General features: G+C 35.0%; 1 protein-coding gene across 2 annotated transcripts; it reads left to right on the top strand.

Annotated features, from left to right (window-relative positions):
- Positions 1-411: 411 nt before the first annotated feature.
- LOC122295775 (transcription factor MYB54) lies at positions 412-17319 on the top strand. 2 transcript variants are annotated; one of them, XM_043105011.1, is made up of 4 exons: positions 412-1037; positions 1254-1697; positions 1887-2083; positions 17214-17319. In XM_043105011.1, exons 1-3 carry the CDS (start codon positions 923-925, stop codon positions 2081-2083), a joined length of 756 nt encoding a protein of 251 aa, XP_042960945.1. In that variant the 5' UTR covers positions 412-922; the 3' UTR covers positions 17214-17319. The 2 variants fall into 2 exon arrangements, with proteins under 2 accessions (XP_042960945.1, XP_042960944.1); XM_043105010.1 differs by lacking the exon at positions 17214-17319 and adding an exon at positions 2244-2554.
- Positions 17320-18510: the final 1191 nt, after the last annotated feature.

Raw genomic sequence — 18510 nt, 5'->3', positions numbered from 1 at the left:
CCAAAACCTAAAAACACAGCCATTTATACGTACTAACAGCATTACAAGTCTAACTAGAATACCAAACTCACAGTAGTACTAGTACTAGCTACTACCCTATCTAGCTTATATTAATATATTTTAAGATGATGATGATCACAGAAATGATTTATAAAAACCACTAATTTTTATGGAGTTATTTGCCTAATTATTATTATTTTTCAGCTAATTAAAGAAATTGATATAATATAAAATATGTATTAAAAAAAGGATATATATAGTAAGCGAGGTGGGTTGTAGTAGAAGTTTTAGGTTAGAAACTTGGAGAGACGTTGAAAGCAGAACCAAATTCATCACACCACCAAGCAACCCCCATTTGTCTCTTTCTCTCTCTAAAACTCTCTCTCTCTCTCTCTCTCTCTCTGATCATATATATGTATGTGTATATATATATATATATCATGTGTATTATATTATCTATATGTATCTGATTACTTATAAATTATAAGGCGTTAGTTAGCCGAGACGTTGCATCAATCTCAGGTGCTGGGTCTGTCCAAACCTTCCAACTCCCTAACGGAAACCACTTTCTCATCTGATCTCTCCCTTATATTCATCTCTTGGGGCCCTTTCCCTGGCCTCTTAATTTGTCTTCAGTTCTTTCCTTCCTTAATTCCTTTCCTGCAGTACTACTCATGGTACTGCAGCCTTCTCGATCTCTAGCTAGTTAAGATATATCTATGCTTAATTACGTATTGTGATCTTGTTTTTGATCTCGAGAAGACGAATAAGCAAAAGGGTACTTGAAAGAGGAATAATTTCGATCGTCATCGATCCTTGAGTTAGCTAGTTGCTAGCTAGGGTTTTGATCATCGATCGGCCCTGCGCGCTGTTTCTTTTTGGTGGTATTTATTCGTTTTTATTGGAAGATATAGATCATAAGATGTGCACCAGGGGTCACTGGAGGCCTGCTGAAGATGAGAAACTCCGGGAGTTGGTGGAACGCTATGGACCCCACAACTGGAACGCCATAGCTGAAAAGCTCCAAGGGAGATCAGGTTAGATATTATACATACCAAATAATTAACAAATCTCGATCTCTGAGAGAACTAATATTTTGATTAATCTATCCTTGTTATTCAAAAGTAGTACTATATATATATCTAGCTAGGGTTTGATGTAAGTTTTCGAGGAAAAAGATCAGTACTATATATAACCAATAAGTACTGTACTGATTTAACTAACATATATAAAGCAATCATGAATTCAATCAGGGAAGAGCTGTAGATTGAGATGGTTCAATCAGCTGGACCCAAGAATCAATAGAAGCCCCTTTACAGAAGAGGAAGAAGAGCGGCTTTTGGCTTCCCACAGGATCCATGGAAATAGATGGGCTGTAATCGCAAGACTATTCCCTGGTCGCACAGATAATGCAGTGAAGAACCATTGGCATGTTATCATGGCACGAAGATGCAGAGAAAGATCTAAGCTTTATGCAAAAAGGGCCGCTCAGACTTTAATGATTGAGCAAAAATCTTCTTTAAAGCAAGAGGCAGCCGTCCAGATCAAGAGCTCTGACACAAGAAACCTTTCGCCCTATAATTTTGAGAAATATCGTGAAATTAGATATGAGTACCCTTTCACAAATTACACATGTCCCCAATTTCCCAAAGAGTGGTTTTCTCAAGATCGAAGTCCTTGTATCACTATGCTTGAAGGTAAGAATTAATCCATCGAGATGATCATAAACACTGTAAAAAACTCTTCTTCTTCTTCTTCTTCTTCTTCTCTCTCTCTCTCTCTCTCTCTCTCTCTCTCTATATATATATATATATATTTTAGGATGCTACTATGAGTAGTAATCATGCATGTTTATTACTGATGCATGTTCTTATATATTAATGCAGATAAAAGGCAGACGATTGAGTTTTATGATTTTCTTCAAGTAAATACGGAGTCGAATGGAAGTGAAGTGATAGACAACGCAAGATCTAGAGATGATGAGGAGGTAAACCAGCTGGAAGCTGCTGCGGATAAGGAACAACAGCAGAGCAAGGCTGCAGGTGTTCCATTCATAGATTTCTTGGCTGTTAATGGAAGCTAGGTAGGTGATCTTAGTATGCCTATATATATGGTTATGGTGTCTGAATCATGATCATTTTCATCATCATCGGATCAATCGGAAACGACACATACTGTAAAGGAATCATCACTTACATATATGTACGTATCGAGCCTAACTAATTATACTACCTCACCTGCAGGATGCATGCATGTTGCTACTGCATTCACAGAGATTATATTTAAAGGCCGTCTGATCATGAGTCGTGTACGTAGCATGTAGGCATATATATATATACATTCACACACTCAGGCTAATTATAAGGCTGAAGATCATGAAGACAAACTGGAGGAATCATATAAAATGGTAGTACTTAAAATCTATCCTGCATCGGATAATTCTATAAATATATATTTGATGATTCTATCTCTTGAATATCGATGATCAATTTGATATGAGTACTCTAAATATATATTAAAGGGGATCATAGTATAACTTATATTGTTATTTTTATATATATTTCTTAATTTGTACGTACCTTTGCATGCTAGGTGCGCGCACGAGTTAATTTACTTAAATCTTCTTTCATTTATTCATGCAAATTAAGAATCTTTCAAGTTGCAGTTAATTCAGTACTACTGCTAGCTAGTACTACAACTACATGAACTGCATGCATCGATCTGAATGCTAAGCAGCTTGATGCATGCAGATATCATGATCTTCATGTGCGCGCTGCTAGCTTTAATAAACAATTAAACCAGCTAGCTAGCTAGAGAAGAAATTCAGGAAAAGAACCAGCTTAAACTAGATCTAGAGCACTAAACTTCAGGACTACAGTACGTACCCTTCATGCGTGTGAAAAAAAAAGAGAGTAATTTCTGCAAGCTGTATGTACATATGGTATATATAGGATTTCATATATATATATATATATATATAAAGCCCAACAAACGATTGCTAGCTAGCGTTTCATATAGAATAATGCTACATATAGTCGTGGAATATGCAAACGTCAAGCAATCGTTTTGAAAAAAAGTGGGGTCCTGCACGATTAAAAAGTTAGTTTTTTTTTTTCATGTGGGTTCCATATTAATTCACTTTTTTCAGAGAGACTACGCGGTGCTTGCATAACTATGACTGCAAATATTATTTCTCTTTCATATATAGTATTGGCAATGAATTATGAATTAAGTACTGTAGGTTGGCAAGCTAGCTCAATGCATATGCATGATGCATGCATGACAAGATGATAATTATTTATTTTTATTTTTTCTCTAAGCCGGTGTGTGATCATGTAACTTGAATGCTGAGTAGAAGAACTCTAATTCTTTAATTATCTATTAATCCATTTGATCTAGCTATCCTCACAAGCTGCTAAACTTAAGTGCGTGTCACTTTCTATTTTAATATATTGGTATAAGTCTGTAGATTATATTTAAGAAATAATTAATTAATTAATTAACTAGTACTAATTCATGTACTATACAAACACTACCGATCACCAATATGCAACCTAGCTATATATTGATCAGCTGCTCGATCAGGTATATATAACTTAACATTAATTAAACCTGATCATGGCAAAAGTACTGCACGCTTGCTTGATCAGCAGATCGATATATATATATCCATTTTATATGAGATATGAACTCTAATTTTAAGAATCTTAGCTCATAAAGTTCTATAACTAAGATGGTGACCAATAAGAGAAAATTATAAATCTACCTAGCTAATTGCATCCCACAGCTTTATTCATGATGTTAATTTACCTAACATATACAGAGAATTGTACAAAAGAGTCGTGCTACAGTACCCACCAAGGGTGTAGTGATCTGACAAAATATTGTCTCGAGAAGGCTAAATGTCTATTTTTATTTTTATTTTTTTTTTTCATATTTTTTTTATATCCTTTAACATTTTTTTTTAAAAAAAAAATCACAATATTATTAAAATATATTTTCTTAATCACTAATTAAAAAAAAAATTGTCGAGTCCCATATCAGGACCCATCTTCGGAGAAGTACCATTATTCTTGTACAAAAATGACAGATAACCATCGGCTCTAAAGTCCTCTCTATTCTCACAAGCATGCATTTAAGAAAACAAATAAGAATGTAAACCTTTAAGCTCCCAAAATTTGGGATTTGGAAAGGAATTAAAGACTGGCTTCATAGATATATATTATATACTTCCAAAATCCTATATATATATATTGTAATAGATAATAATAATAATAATAATAATAATAATAATAATAGATTCAATATTATTCTTTAAAAAAACACAAAATAAGTCTCTCAGTCATCTACAAAATTCAAGTAATTGTTTTTTTTTTGGGTTTTTAAAAATTAAATATACGTACATGTATATAATTATTAGTTATTTTAAACCCAAACAAATATATTATTATTTATTTTTTCAAAACGAGTACATTTTAACTACAAATAATTCGTCATAAATAATCGTCTTTATTGTGATGGGGCCAATTTCTTTAGAATAATTAAGAATTAAAATATAAAACTTTAGAAGATCGAAGAAGCTGGAATGACAACTTTTTTCAATTAAATGCGTGAGTCTTGGTGTATGTGTGTATGTATAATATCTATATATTATATATATATAACTCTTTGTAAATATATACTATATATATATCGATTCAAACCTAAATTAATTCGATTAATACATCAACAATTTTATGATTAATGATTCCAATCGTGTTCGTCAAAATCAGTAATCCTAGCTAGCTCCAAGATCAAACAATTTTGGGTGGTAGCTAGATATATCATTAACAAATTATTAGTGTGACTTTGAACCCAATCCTTCGGAAAAATTAAAGGAAGAAAATACATTAATATTGCAGACAAAACAGTAGTCCTACAGCCTCGACCAACCCAATATGTCCCTATCTTTGTTTAAAAAAAGATAGGGACATATTGCCAACTGATCATTAATCTGTCATAAGAGTACTGATTTTCAGCATTAATTTTAATTGTTGTACTTTAATTTAGCTTATATAGTACTACGTACGGACTAGTTAATTAAGCCAACTATCTTGAACTAAAATATTCCAACCAGACATATATGTTTCGATATATATTGCTATTAATTATCCTTTACAAAATATCCTTAGCCATGTACTTGCGTAAAGTTGAGTTAATGTATTTAATAAAGCTCGTCACGTATTGATTATATATAATATTAGCCCCACTTAATTCGTTTTGAAAAAAAAAGTATAATTATTAATATATTTATATATATATATATACATTTAGTTGTTTGTGGTGAAATACATTTTGAAGTACCATTGTCGATCTATTAATTAAGCCAATCATGAATTAATTCCCATGATTTAATGATATATTATGATCATGAGTTATATTGCTGCTTTTTATTAAATCAATTTAGGCCTTCAATCTTTCAAAAAACATCAAATCTTGTCATCTTAAACTTTTGGGATAAATAATGATATCACACCAGCTCTCGAATTGGAAAGTCTTTTCTTTTTTTTCTTTTTTTTTTTCTTTTTTAAATTAAGGACGTAGTCTTTGGTGAGAATTGGGTTTTATGCATGAATTCTGATGGGTCCACTCTTTTGGTGATTGAGGGTGAGGTTTTCTCTCTAGTTCCTTGGGAGCGTAGAGGCTGGTCTCTTAGGCAGTAGCTTGAAGAGAATGTGAGAATGGAGAGTGAGATTTCTAAACTGTGTAAAGGGTTGAGATTGATTGATGAAGAAAAATAGGTGGTTGATGTTCTTGAGGAGGACAGAGTTATCATTTGAGAAGAGTAAAAAATGTTTAGTGGTATTCATTGTAATCAGACAAGGAGGTGAATAGAGGTGCATTCAAATCTACAATGAACAAACTTTGGTATGCAGAGGGATGCATGGGTTTCAAAGAAGTGGGATGGAATCGTTTTCTGATTGAATTTAAAGGGGAGGAATAGAAACACAATATTTTAATGGGACATCCGTGGACTTTTGACAAGTTCTTGATCAACCTTTCTGAGTGTGATGGTGTGATTGCTCCTAAAGATATTCATTCTCCTTTTGAACCTTTATGTATCCAGTTCCATGATATGCCTTTTGTAAGCATGAACAGGCGCGTGAGAATTTGGGAGGCACAATTGGAAAAGTCTTGATGGTGGATACAAATGATGGTGGGTCTAGTTGGGGAAAGTTTCTCGAAGTGCAAGTTCTAGTTGATATTTCAAAGCTTCTTGCAAGAGGTAGACTTTTAAGCATTGGAGATAAAAGATGTTGGATTTCTTTCAAATATGAAAGACTTCCAAACTTTTGTTTTCAGTGTGGAGCAATAATGCATGGAGATCAAGAGTGTTAAAAAAAAGGAAATAAAAAGAAATAAGTAGATAGTTTGCAGAGTCAGTATGGTCCTTCGTTACGTGCAAGTCCTTTGTCCAGAACAACAAGATACCATAGATCACATGAAGGTGTTAAACCAGCACAAAGCTCCGGCGATACATTTCAAGGAAGCTTTGAGGAGGAGATGGCTAGCAGGGATAAGCATGGAAAGAATTTTTTGGCTACGGAAGTTTCGGGGGCAATTCCTACTAACCCCTTAACTTTAGGTAGTCAGGATTTGATTTGGAATTGGAAAGTCTCCTAATGAGGAAAGGTTTTTGAAGTCTACCTTATCCCAAAAGGAATATCTGGCTAACAAGGAGAATTATTATGATTTGGTTATTCACATTAATGATCAAAGATTTGAAGCCGAAATGAAAGGAGCCAAAAAAAGAGTCGATATTCTAAAATAGACAGTGTGATACCCCGTATTTATGTATATTTTAATTAAGTAAATTATTTACTTAATTAAGATTATGGTTTTCTTGTTTTAAATTTTTGAATATTTACGTGGCATTATTTTATGACATTTAACTGAGAATTTTATTCTAATGTGTTTTCTTGTCATTAAATATTGTTCATTTTTTAGTTGCTCTTTATTCTAAATTATTTTATTGTTTTATTATTGGATTTTATTTAGTAACTGCATTTAAATTATTTATTTAACTTGCAGTTTTGAAATTATTTTCATTGGATCGGTTTTGAGATCCAAATTGAAAAGACTAGAAGTTATTTATTTCTCTTTCTTTTTTCTCATTCATCTTTCTTTTTCTTTTTTCTCCCCTGCCTTTCTCTTCCCGTGCACGAGCTCCCCCTTTCCTTTCTCTCTTCCATTTGGTTTAGCCTTCCCCACCCCCGTTGTGCTCTGCCACCCTTCATCACTGCCCGGCTCATCAGACTCCTCTCACGCCAGTGACCACTTCCCTCAATTTTCAGCCCCAACTGAGCTGTTGTTCTCCCCCACGCCCCTTTCCCTCAGCCCTCACCAAATCTTCAGTTACTTGCTTAATCCCGAGTCTCGCATAGCCCACCAAAATTAGTCCCTATTTTCAACTAGCACTATCTCTGCCAATATTGCCTCTCTATCTCCCATGGCTGCTGGAAATTTTCAAAGGAGCAGAAATGGGTCTTTTCGTGAGGGGTGTCGTAGATGAAGGGCTGGCTGAGGCTCTCATTCAATTCAGTCTACTGCACCTCTCATTCCTCACCCTGATTTTAGGCCTGTGTGTCAAATTTGTCAAAAACCTGGCCATATGGCCCTTACGTGTTATCATTGTCTTAATCAGTCGTATCAATCTCCATCACCTTCCTCCCTCACAGCAAATCTCGCCTCTCTTCCACCGAATGGATCCTCTTCTAATTATTGGTTTCCTAACACTGCTACTACAAACCATTTCACTTCAGATTTTGCAAACCTTAATTTAGACTCTATTGATTATTAGGGGCTTGAGCAAGTCAGCATTGGAGATGGCACAACTCTTCCCATACAGCATTCTGGCTTTGCACTTCTCCATACACCTTCTGGCAATTACATTCTTTGTCAACTTTTATATGTTCCTTTAAACACCAAAAATTTAATTTCTGTTCGTCAATTTTGTGTTGATAATCCTGTATTCTTTGATTTTTATTCCTCTTGTTTTCTCATGAAAGACTTACGAACAAGGAGGTGCTGCTTCAAGGTCTTGTTAAGGACAGTCTTTATGTTCTTCCTCTCTTGCCCAACACTTCCTCAACACTATCTCCTCAAGCCTTTCTTGGTGAACACACTTCCATCTAGCACTGGCATGCTCGTCTGGGTCATCCATCTCCTTGGATAACTGCCCTCACTCTTCGTCGCTTTTAGCTTCCCGTTGGAAATAAATCTAGAATTCATAGTTGTTCATGTTTACAAGCAAAAACGCATGCATTACCACACTTTCCATCTCCATCTAGGTCACATCAGCCTTTTCAACTTCTTTTTTTAGATGTTTGGAGACTAGCGCATGTGCTCTCCTCAAATGGTTGTCTCTTTTATCTTTCGATTGTAGATGACTGCTCCAAATACATTTAGATTTTTCCTCTTCAAACTAAATCTAATGTTACTCCTATCTTTGTTGCCTTTTTACGTTATGTTAGTAATATGTTTTCCACTAATGTCATTTTTGTCCAATTTGATTGGGGTGGCGAATTTCATCCCCTTAGTCAGATTCTTCAATCTTGTGGCATTTCCCATCGTGGTACATGCCCATACTTATGCACAAAATGGTACGGTTGAGCAACGTCATCGTCATATAGTAGAAACTGGTTTGTCATTACTTGCCCATGCTTCTGTCCCTCAAAAATACTGGTATGAAGCCTTTCAGACGTCAATGTTTTGTATAAATAGAATGCCAACACTAGTTTTCTCTAATAAATCTCCCTTTGAAATCCTTTTTAATAAAAGCCTGATTATCAATTTCTACAAGTTTTTGGTGTGGCTTGTTGGCCAAATCTTCACCCCTTTAATTGCCATAAAATGGATTTTCGTTCTCATCTCTGCGTTTTCATAGGATACAGTCATGATCACAAAGGTTATTGTTGCCTTCATCTTCCTATGGGACGTACCTACATATATCGTGATGTCCACGTAGATGAATCAGTTTTTCCTTTTCTCACTCAGGCCCCCACAGACTTATCTCACACGGCTTCACCTCTCACCCATCCACACATTACTCAAGCCCACTCCAATCCCACACATGCAGACTTAACTCACCCTGCCCAATCCACACATAACTCTCCAGCACAGCCCGTAACTTACTTGGCCCAACCCACTCTTCAACCTAGTCTTGAGAGTCTTCCACACGACACTAGCCCACCTTACCGTAACTCTCCCGCACGACAGTTGTAACAGCCCGCTAGAAATTCAATTGTGAAATTTCTATTAACTTTAGAAACCTCGTGAAAACCCCATAAGTTTTCACGAATCCATTAATCGTATATGTTTTTGTCTAACTATATAGTTAGTGTTATTATTTACAATGGTATCAGAAGTGTGTTTTTGATTATTGGAGATAGTTAGAAGTGTCAAAATATATTATGGTTTGTGCCATTAGACTCGGAGGGTTATTTAAAGTCTTATGGCGCAATAACATTTTTTCATATTTTCGGACAAAACGTCTGTTCAAAACTGTAGATATTATTGGATAAAAAGAAATATCTTAAGGTAATTTTCATGAATATTATTGGGTAAAAATATTTTGAGTTGATTTTTATAGATATTATTAGATAAAAATATCTTAAATTGATTTTTGTAGATACTATTGAATAGAATATTATGAGATAATCTTTTATAGATATTTTGGGTAGGAGAAAACTACACTCAACTCTCAACTCCAGCCTCATCTCTTCCATATCTCATCCATAATTATCTCCAGCCACATCTCCCCACGAAATTATCTTCATTTACACTTTCCATTGAAAGAATATCAAACACTCTCTCTCGGACAGCTTTTAGGAGGTATTTTGCACGCCAATTTCGAAGCTGTTGTAAGTGTTTTATCATAAAGTCTCCTTCATATAAGTTGTTCCTTTTTTAGTCTAGTTTACATGTATATCTTATTTACCCCATTTGAAGATCATTTGGTCAGTCAAATATTGTATAAACTATAGAAAGGTCATTCTGGGAGGTAAACTGGAGAATATGTTATAGTTTGGAGTTTTTGACCAAGCTAATGGATAGATATTGGTCCGAAATTTTTATGGAGTATTGTTAACATGTATATGTGACTATTGGTTGAGGATTTTTGCATGATTAAATGTTTTGATGAAAGATTTTCTTAGATTTAGAAACTTAGAAACTGGAAGAAGAAAAACAGTTTCTGTTTTGAGAAAGTTTAACTCTTTGGTGGTCTAAACCCATTCTAATGACTTTAATAATTTTATTGGAGGATCCTAAATATCTTATATACATGTTATATTATTATTTTGAAGGTATTTGATGTTAGTTTCAAAGATATGAAATTTTATGCAAAGAGATATTCAAATAAGTCAAAGTGTGGATATTCTTAGCTAAATTTATGTTTTGGTTAATTTCTAACCATGTGATTTTGAATTAGAAGCTTATATATATTTTAGGACATCTTTTTAAACCATGTGATGGTTTGGTTTGAAGATCATATATTTATAAGTTATAGATCAAGAGATTTATCAAAACTAGTTGAGGAAAAAGTTTCTGTTTTTGGGCTAAGTGTAAAATCAAAAACTCCAAATGTTATTTTGTGATTTTGGTGACTTTAGTTTGATGATTTAAAGTATGGTTGGTGTTAGGATGATATTATGAATATGTTAGAAGTAAGATTTGATTTTTAAAATTCTTGGAGATGTTTTGATTTAAGGTCAAAACTTGTGATTTAAGTGCTTGGATCTTTTTACAAAAAATTTTGGTGTTAATTATTAGCTTTTTCTAAATGGATGTTTTAAGTATGGTTTTGAACTTAGGATCGGATGATGTTTGTTGCAAAATTTTGGTTTAAGCATGAGTTTTGAAGTTGGAAGGAATTGCAACAAAAATAAAGGGAAATGGCCTATGGATGTTTCGACCATAGTGTGTTCTTCATAGTTGTGTTTTGTTTTAAATTTTTCTGAGTTGATATTTAAATTTAGGACAAAATTTACATGAAGAATGTAAATTTTGGAAACTTTTGGAGTTAGTATGCAAAATCCTTAAGTTATGGGTAAAACGGTCATTTTCCCACATGTAAAGAGTAAAAGGGAAATTTTACTCTTTAAGTTAGAATTTTCCATATTTCAAATTATTAGTGATTTAGTTCTAACTTTTAGAATCACTAATTTCAGTTCCTCGTGATCGTACTTGAAGTTTTATAAGAAACGCGGAGATCGAGGTAAGTTAGCTTTTAACTTACTAGCAGTCTACTATGTATGTGTGCTAAATAAAAGAATTACAGTGTATGTATGTATGTTATCATATATGTCATGCCATGCCAAGTTATCATGTAATTGTCTATTATATAGAATTTATTCTGTCATCAATTTTTATCTGTTACACAATATATTCTGTCATGTATTACTATACATTACAAATATGTCATGTTAAATATGTTGTCTGTTATATGTTATGCCATGTTACGAAATGTTACTATTTCAAGTTGGTTATGTATTTCAAATTATGTTCAAGTCACGTTATGTTACGTCAGGGCTTCAGTCCTTTCATATTCCAGTCACGTTTCATCTTGAGTACATTCAGTTTATGTAGAATACATGGGGCCACAACAACTGTGGAGTATGTATTTAACTGCATAGTGATGTGTAGAATACATGGGGCCACAACAACTGTGGAGTATGTATTTACACATAGAATACATGGGGCCACAACAACTGTGGAGTATGTATTTTTAATGTTAAGTCAAGTTTGTATAGAATACATGGGGCCACAACAACTGTGGAGTATGTATTTACACATAGAATACATGGGGCCACAACAACTGTGGAGTATGTATTTTTCATGTTAATTCAAGTTTCAGAGCAAGTTCATGCTAAGTCAAGTTTCAGATCAAGTTCATGTCAAGTCAAGTTCAGTTCATGATTCAATTTAAGCTATGTCAATTATGCTATGTTGTACGCTAATTTATGCTTTAATTACTTATGAATTTGATTATGCATTTATGCTTTTACTGTCATACATGCATCATTAGTTTGTATGGAAGTTTTTTGTTAACTTGCCGAGATTTGTAATCAAATCTCACTGTGGTAGTCCCAACTACCATTCCCCCCGAATAGTAGATCTTGTTACAGGACCTGAAGGAGGATCAGGAGCTGACCAACTAGACACAGTCGACTAAACGACGGTGCGTCGTTAATGTTAATATAGTAGTTAAATTACTACTTGTACGATGGAGTTGCATCTCCAGTACTTTTGGATCATAACTATTTTAGACTAATGCTGTGATCTTAGTTATTCAATGGATCTTTATGTATGAAGTATGTTTTAAGCATTTGAGATATTTTCAATTTGGTGCATAGTATTGCTAAAGAAAAAAAAAATTATCCGCTGCGAATATTGCATAATGTTAGATGCATGTTAGGAACATTGCATCTTATATGTCATGAACGGGGGCAGGTAACCTGGTGTTGCATGTCTCGACGCTTCAAATGTCCGTCCAATCCCAAACGGAATTTGGGGGCGTCACAACAGTAGTCCACTTCTCCAACTAATATAGTAACTCTTCAACCCACACTCAAGAATCTCTTAAGCCCACTTCACTCCATCCCTTTCGCACAACAGAACCCTAATTCTCTTCAGTCATCGCCTCCTCTCACAGTCGCTCCTTCGGCATCTAACTCTCCCCCTGCATCTTCCACCCTCCTCCCTCATCATCCTATGATCACTAGGGCAAAATCACAGATATACTATCCCCGTGTTAGCACTGACGACATTGTTCCGCGGCCATCTAAACCTTCCCTCTCTCTCACCTCTTCCTCTATATCTATTCTAGAAGAACCCATGTCCTTCACCAAAGCTTCTCATTTTCCTTAATGGAGGGCAATGATGGCAGTTGAGTTTGCTGCCCTCTTACAGAACAATACCTGAGATTTAGTCCCATTTTCTTCCTCGTATAACCTGCTCGGGTCCAAATGGGTCTTAAAATCGAAACACCAAGCCGATGGCTCTCTTGAAAGCTGCAAGGCACGTCTTGTGGCCAAGGGATTTCACCAACAGCCTGGGCTCGATTATACTGAGACTTTTAGTCCGATTGTTAAACCAGTCACCATCCGTCTTATCCTCTCCCTTGCTGTCACTCAAAAATGGCCATTACACCAGTTGGACATCCAGAACGAGTTCTTACATGGAGACCTTGAAGATGTCATGTACATTCAGCAGCCTCCGGGGTTTGTCAATTCGAATCTCCCACATCATGTCTGTAAGTTAAAGAAATTGATCTACAGCTTGAAACAAGCCCCTCGGGCTTGGTTTTCCAAGCTCACCGATCGACTTCTTCATCTTGGTTTTACTGGTTCTAAATCTAACAGTTCTTTATTTATTTCTCATCATAACTCTGAGTTCCTCTTTATGTTAATATATGTTGATGATATTGTTGTTACGGGTTCAAATTCTTTGTTAATATTTGAGTTCATACATGCTCTGTTTAAATATTTTCCTGTCAAAGACCTTGGAACCCTATATTATTTTCTAGGCATAGAAGTATTTCAAAGTTCCTCGGGGTTGTATCTTTCATAGTCAAAATATATCTCTGACCTACTCATTCGAACTAACATGCATAAATCTAAGCCAGTCTCCGCTCCCCTTTCGGCCTCTGTTAAATTATCTGCTCTTGATGGACCCTCCTTCAATGATCCTCATTTGTATCGAAGTATTGTAGGCAGTTTAAAATATTTAGTGTTTACCAGGCCAGACATTGCCTTTGCTGTAAATAGAGTCTATCAGTTCAGACATTACCCACAACAGCCTCACTGGCAAGCTATAAAACGCATATTTTGATACCTAAATCTCACAAAAAATCTTGGCCCTGATTTTGGTATATCCTCATCCACTAAGTTGTGTGCATTTTCTAATGCTGATTGGGCTGGGTGCCCTGATAACCGTAAGTCTATAGGCGGGTATTGTATCTACTTTGGTTCTCATCTTATCTCTTAGGGTTCTAAGAAGCAGCCCATTATAGTTCGGTCTTCCACTAAAGCCGAGTATAAGGCTGTGGCAAACGCTGCTTGTGAGGTTTTGTGGTTGCAATCTCCTTTACAAGAGCTTGGTATCTTTCTTGCTAAAGCACCAACTCTGTGGTGTGATAACTTGGGTGCCACCTATTTGTCGATAAATCATGTGTTACATCCTCGCACTAAACATATGGAGCTTGATTATCATTTTGTTAGAGATAGGGTGGCTGCCAAAGTACTTCAAGTTTCATTTATTTCTAGCAAAGATCAACTTGCTGACATTTTTACCAAGTCTTTATCCTCTCATTTCTCACAACTTTGATCAAGCCTCATTCTTACTCAAGTGCCCTTGAATCGCGAGGGGAAGTTAAGATAGAAAAATGTGCTAATCCAGAGGAGGACTAACAACCTGACCATAGACGAATTTGCTCCAATTCATACCTGCACATAACAGCTCCAGCAGCTGATCCCTCCATTACATACCCACGCACAAGTGCTCCAGCACCTAACAACATCATTTCTAGGAATATTTTCATAACAAGAATAATGAGGTGGACCAATTACATTGTAACAACTATTGAGAAATTTGTCTATAAATGTCCTGCATACTATTTAGAAATGGAAGTGTGGAATGACAATTCATAGTGAAGTCTTAATGAAAAGTTTTATTCTCTAAGTCCTTTTGTCAAACACCTGTGTGGGTCTCTGGAACTATTCTCAATAGTGAGGGAAGCTATGGACTTTCACATCTAAAAATGTGGCATAAGCTTAGATTCAAAATATAGTTGTGGATGTGGGACTATGGAATCTAATTCACATGTTTACAATGTTTGGCATCTCGGCCTTTACAACTATGAGATTGAAAGATAAGTTGCTTGTTTGGTGATCTATTTTTCGTGGTTCAAATTAGGATAATTTATTAGTTCAATTAACTCCTTGTTTGATTCTTTGAGAATTGTGGCTAGCTCAAAATTAGCAAAATATGAAGCTGTGATAAAACTTGCCTTATGCATAATTTGGAAAGTTGTGATCTGGTTGCAAGATCTTAATTTGATGATTAAACCATCAAAGGGCATTCCAGACATGGTGTTATCTCTACAATATTTTTGTTGATAATCCATTTATTGAAGACTAAAACACAAAACCTTAGATTGGTTCATTGTTAGATCCAACTACTAGTAGAATAAACCTCAGCATTGACTAAGCCTCAAATTGCAATCTTAGATTTACTAGTTGTGGTGGAATCCTTTGTGATAACTATGGGTTATTTCATACATGGCTTTTCCATTTACTTGGGGACTGGTACAAATGTTTTTGTAGAACTTTCTACGATAAAAATTGTCATCTCTTTATGTAATTACCAATAGTTTGTTATGATCTCATTGTTGAATTAGATGCTTTGTTGGTAGTTAGTTCGTATGAAAGCCCCTCCTTACATGTACGTGGTCTTTGGGAAGATATTCTTGACTTTAGAAAATTTTGAGTTTTAATATTCAACATATGTATAGAGAAGGCAATGGAATGACAGAGGTTGGAGCAACAAGTATTACTTTGTCGTTTTCTTTTACTTTGCAACTGCCACAACAACTTTATAACATCTTTGTAACCAATAGATCTGGTTTGCCAAACTTTATATGAAAATAGAAATTTTAATTTTGATATTATATAGTCTTAAATTTTTTAATAGTTATTGTTTTCATTGCTCACATAACAAAAACTTAGAATAGGGTTGGGAGGCATGCCTACACATCTGTCCCGCTCGCCCCCTATCCCCCTTGGTCTGAGCCCCACTCACATGCTAGGAGATGTTGGGGGACGAGGCTCGAGTTGGGCCCAAGTCCGCTTGAGTTTTCACCTATCTGTCTAGCCTAATATATATATGTTTAAAAAATAATTTTTATAATAAAACAATGTCTTTTTGTCTTAGGTTTTGTTTTAAAACTTCCCCTCTTTGTCTATGTCTGTCATTATATATATATATATATATATATATATATCTCTCTCTCTATGGGCAATGGGCCAACAACCCTAGGGGCTGATCTACCCCTCGGCATCTGTACTGAGACAAGTGCCATGAGGGAAGGGTCGGGGTTTACCCGCTTGAGACGTGCGGGTAGCTCTCCTAGCTTATTATAGAAATTCTTTGAAACCTTGATTAGGGACATTTGTAACCCCTATATTTGTTTGTAATATAGTATTCATCTACTATAAGTGAGGGTTATTAATAAAATTGGGATACAATTATCATTTCTAAAAAAAAAAAGCACCCTCAATCAGTGGCAGCAAAAAGAATATTGATCATAAGTTCCCTACTCATACTAGAAGCCACAGTTCCAATATTCTTTATGTCTCTGCTACTCAGCTACTTTTAACTATTTTCCCAACCCATATACATAGAGGAAATAGATCAAGAAGTGGAAGTTCGGCGGGGTTTCTTTGTGGTGTTTCACTTGTGCATTTGCTTCTGTATTTTGCATTGATGTTTAGATTTTCATTTGTATGAAAGTTTCATGCATATCTATATTCTTACGTGCATTAATGCAATGTGTTCTTTTTAGTTAAGTTATAAGTTGAGGAAGCTGAAAAGTAGCAATATCTTTGGAAGATGAAGATTATTAATTAATCTAGTTCTGCCTTGACATTAATATTATAAAACTTGAAAGGCAGCGATGTGTTCTCTCCTCCTTGATCTTCTTTTGTAATTCTCAGTGACCAATCTTAGTAGCTGTTATCCAAGGCAAAAGCACAATAAATAGTTTCCCAATCCTATCCTTAATCGAATGTCTATAGTCAAGCAAAAATTCTAAACTCAATTGATTTTGCGCACCCTTTGTGCACAAATTGAGCTAGCAGCCATAGAGAAAATGAAACATATCATTTTGGCAAAAGCTGAAGGGGTGCACAACATTCTGGGCGAGAGAGGAAATCCAAATGAACAATGTCCAAAGTTTGCACCCTTTGTGTGGCAACAACCTTCCTCTCTCTTCTACACACTAACCTATGCGTTAGAGCCCACATTTTCAAACATCCATTCCTTGAAAACTCAGCATAGGGTGCCCAAATTTGCTTAAATAACAAATCATTTTTGTTTTCTTTTTAGCTTGGCAGCTTTTAGATAAAAATTTTATGGGTTTTGCTTAATATGCTTCTTAAACATTTGTTTTGAAGGATGCTGAACTAGAGAAAGTTATGGTGGAGAAAATTTTTGAAGGAGTTGGGGAAGAAGAGTGTTTAGGGAGAAGAACACTAGCAGCTCACATCATTATATCTACACCCAGAAGCATAAGTCTTGAAATTTCTCATACAATAGTAATCTTGTCATTTTTGGGTTCTTTGTATGTCCCCGGAATCTCTTATGTAAAGTAATTGCAACCCCAGGCCATGTTTCATCATGGAGCTTGGTTAATTATTATCTCATACCGTACATAGCTTTTACCTCGTGGTTATAAACACTGTAGTTTGATCAAATTAAAACTGGCTTACATCCGTAATAAGTAGTGTTGTAGAAATCAAATATCATGTTTTAGTTGGCATTTCCAGAAACAAAAATTAAGATTTAAGCAACACTCCTCTGTTTTAGATGTCACTTTCAGAAAAGTCTAAACTCAAGTCTTCATGTTTTTCATTTTTTTTCAATAAAACAAGAGTTGGCCATGCTTGCGAGGTGCGCGAAGTCAACTGTATGTAGTGGAACTGATTATCAAGAGTTCTGTTTCACAGTGATCAAGGCTAATGTGCATGCTATGTCCATGATTGACGGGCCAATTTTTCTTAAGGGTTTGGCTATAATCAAGTATTAAAGTTACTCAATCCATTGCTACAGTCCTCCATGGGAATGCAGGATACAAGTTTAAAGTTCCAGTATCTTTTAACACATATAATTAAAATTAGATAAAGTGAAGTCGAAATTAGCATGGATATATGCTTTTCATGTCATATTCTGCAAAAACTGCAACACTAAATCATACTAAGGAACCCAATTTCTTTTCCCTGCCTACCCCAAAAAGCCAAAATCTCCAATCCACCATCTCCTCTCCTTAATTTTAACAGATCATGTCAATCAATCTATATTAGTCAGTGAAATGTCTCAAGTATCCTATATTTTAATACAAAGTTCTACCAATTCATTCAACAAATTGATTAGTCCTTAATCATGCAATTATTTAATAATCAAAAAATAATATAAAATAAATTAATTACATAACACCAATCTTGGTAACGAAGGGAAACCCTTTAAAGAATTCTTTAAAGGTGAAATCCTACGAGGCAACTAAACCAAGAAAAGTCAATTTTATTATTTGAAAATTAAGTACAAGTAAGTCTTAATTACGAAACCTTTGTCAATTGACTTCCTTACTTGACACGACAAATGACCTGTTTGTCTCTAACATAATAGCAACCAAAACCTCTAACGATCTTCAATCATTGGCTTTTCTCCTGAAACTTCAGTGGCTGAATCATGATC

The sequence above is a fragment of the Carya illinoinensis genome, chromosome 15 (assembly GCF_018687715.1).
Source record: "Carya illinoinensis cultivar Pawnee chromosome 15, C.illinoinensisPawnee_v1, whole genome shotgun sequence".
NCBI classification, from domain to species: Eukaryota; Viridiplantae; Streptophyta; class Magnoliopsida; order Fagales; family Juglandaceae; genus Carya; species Carya illinoinensis.
The sequence above is the reverse complement of the archived record's forward strand: the minus strand, read 5'-3'. Positions and strand labels throughout refer to the sequence as shown.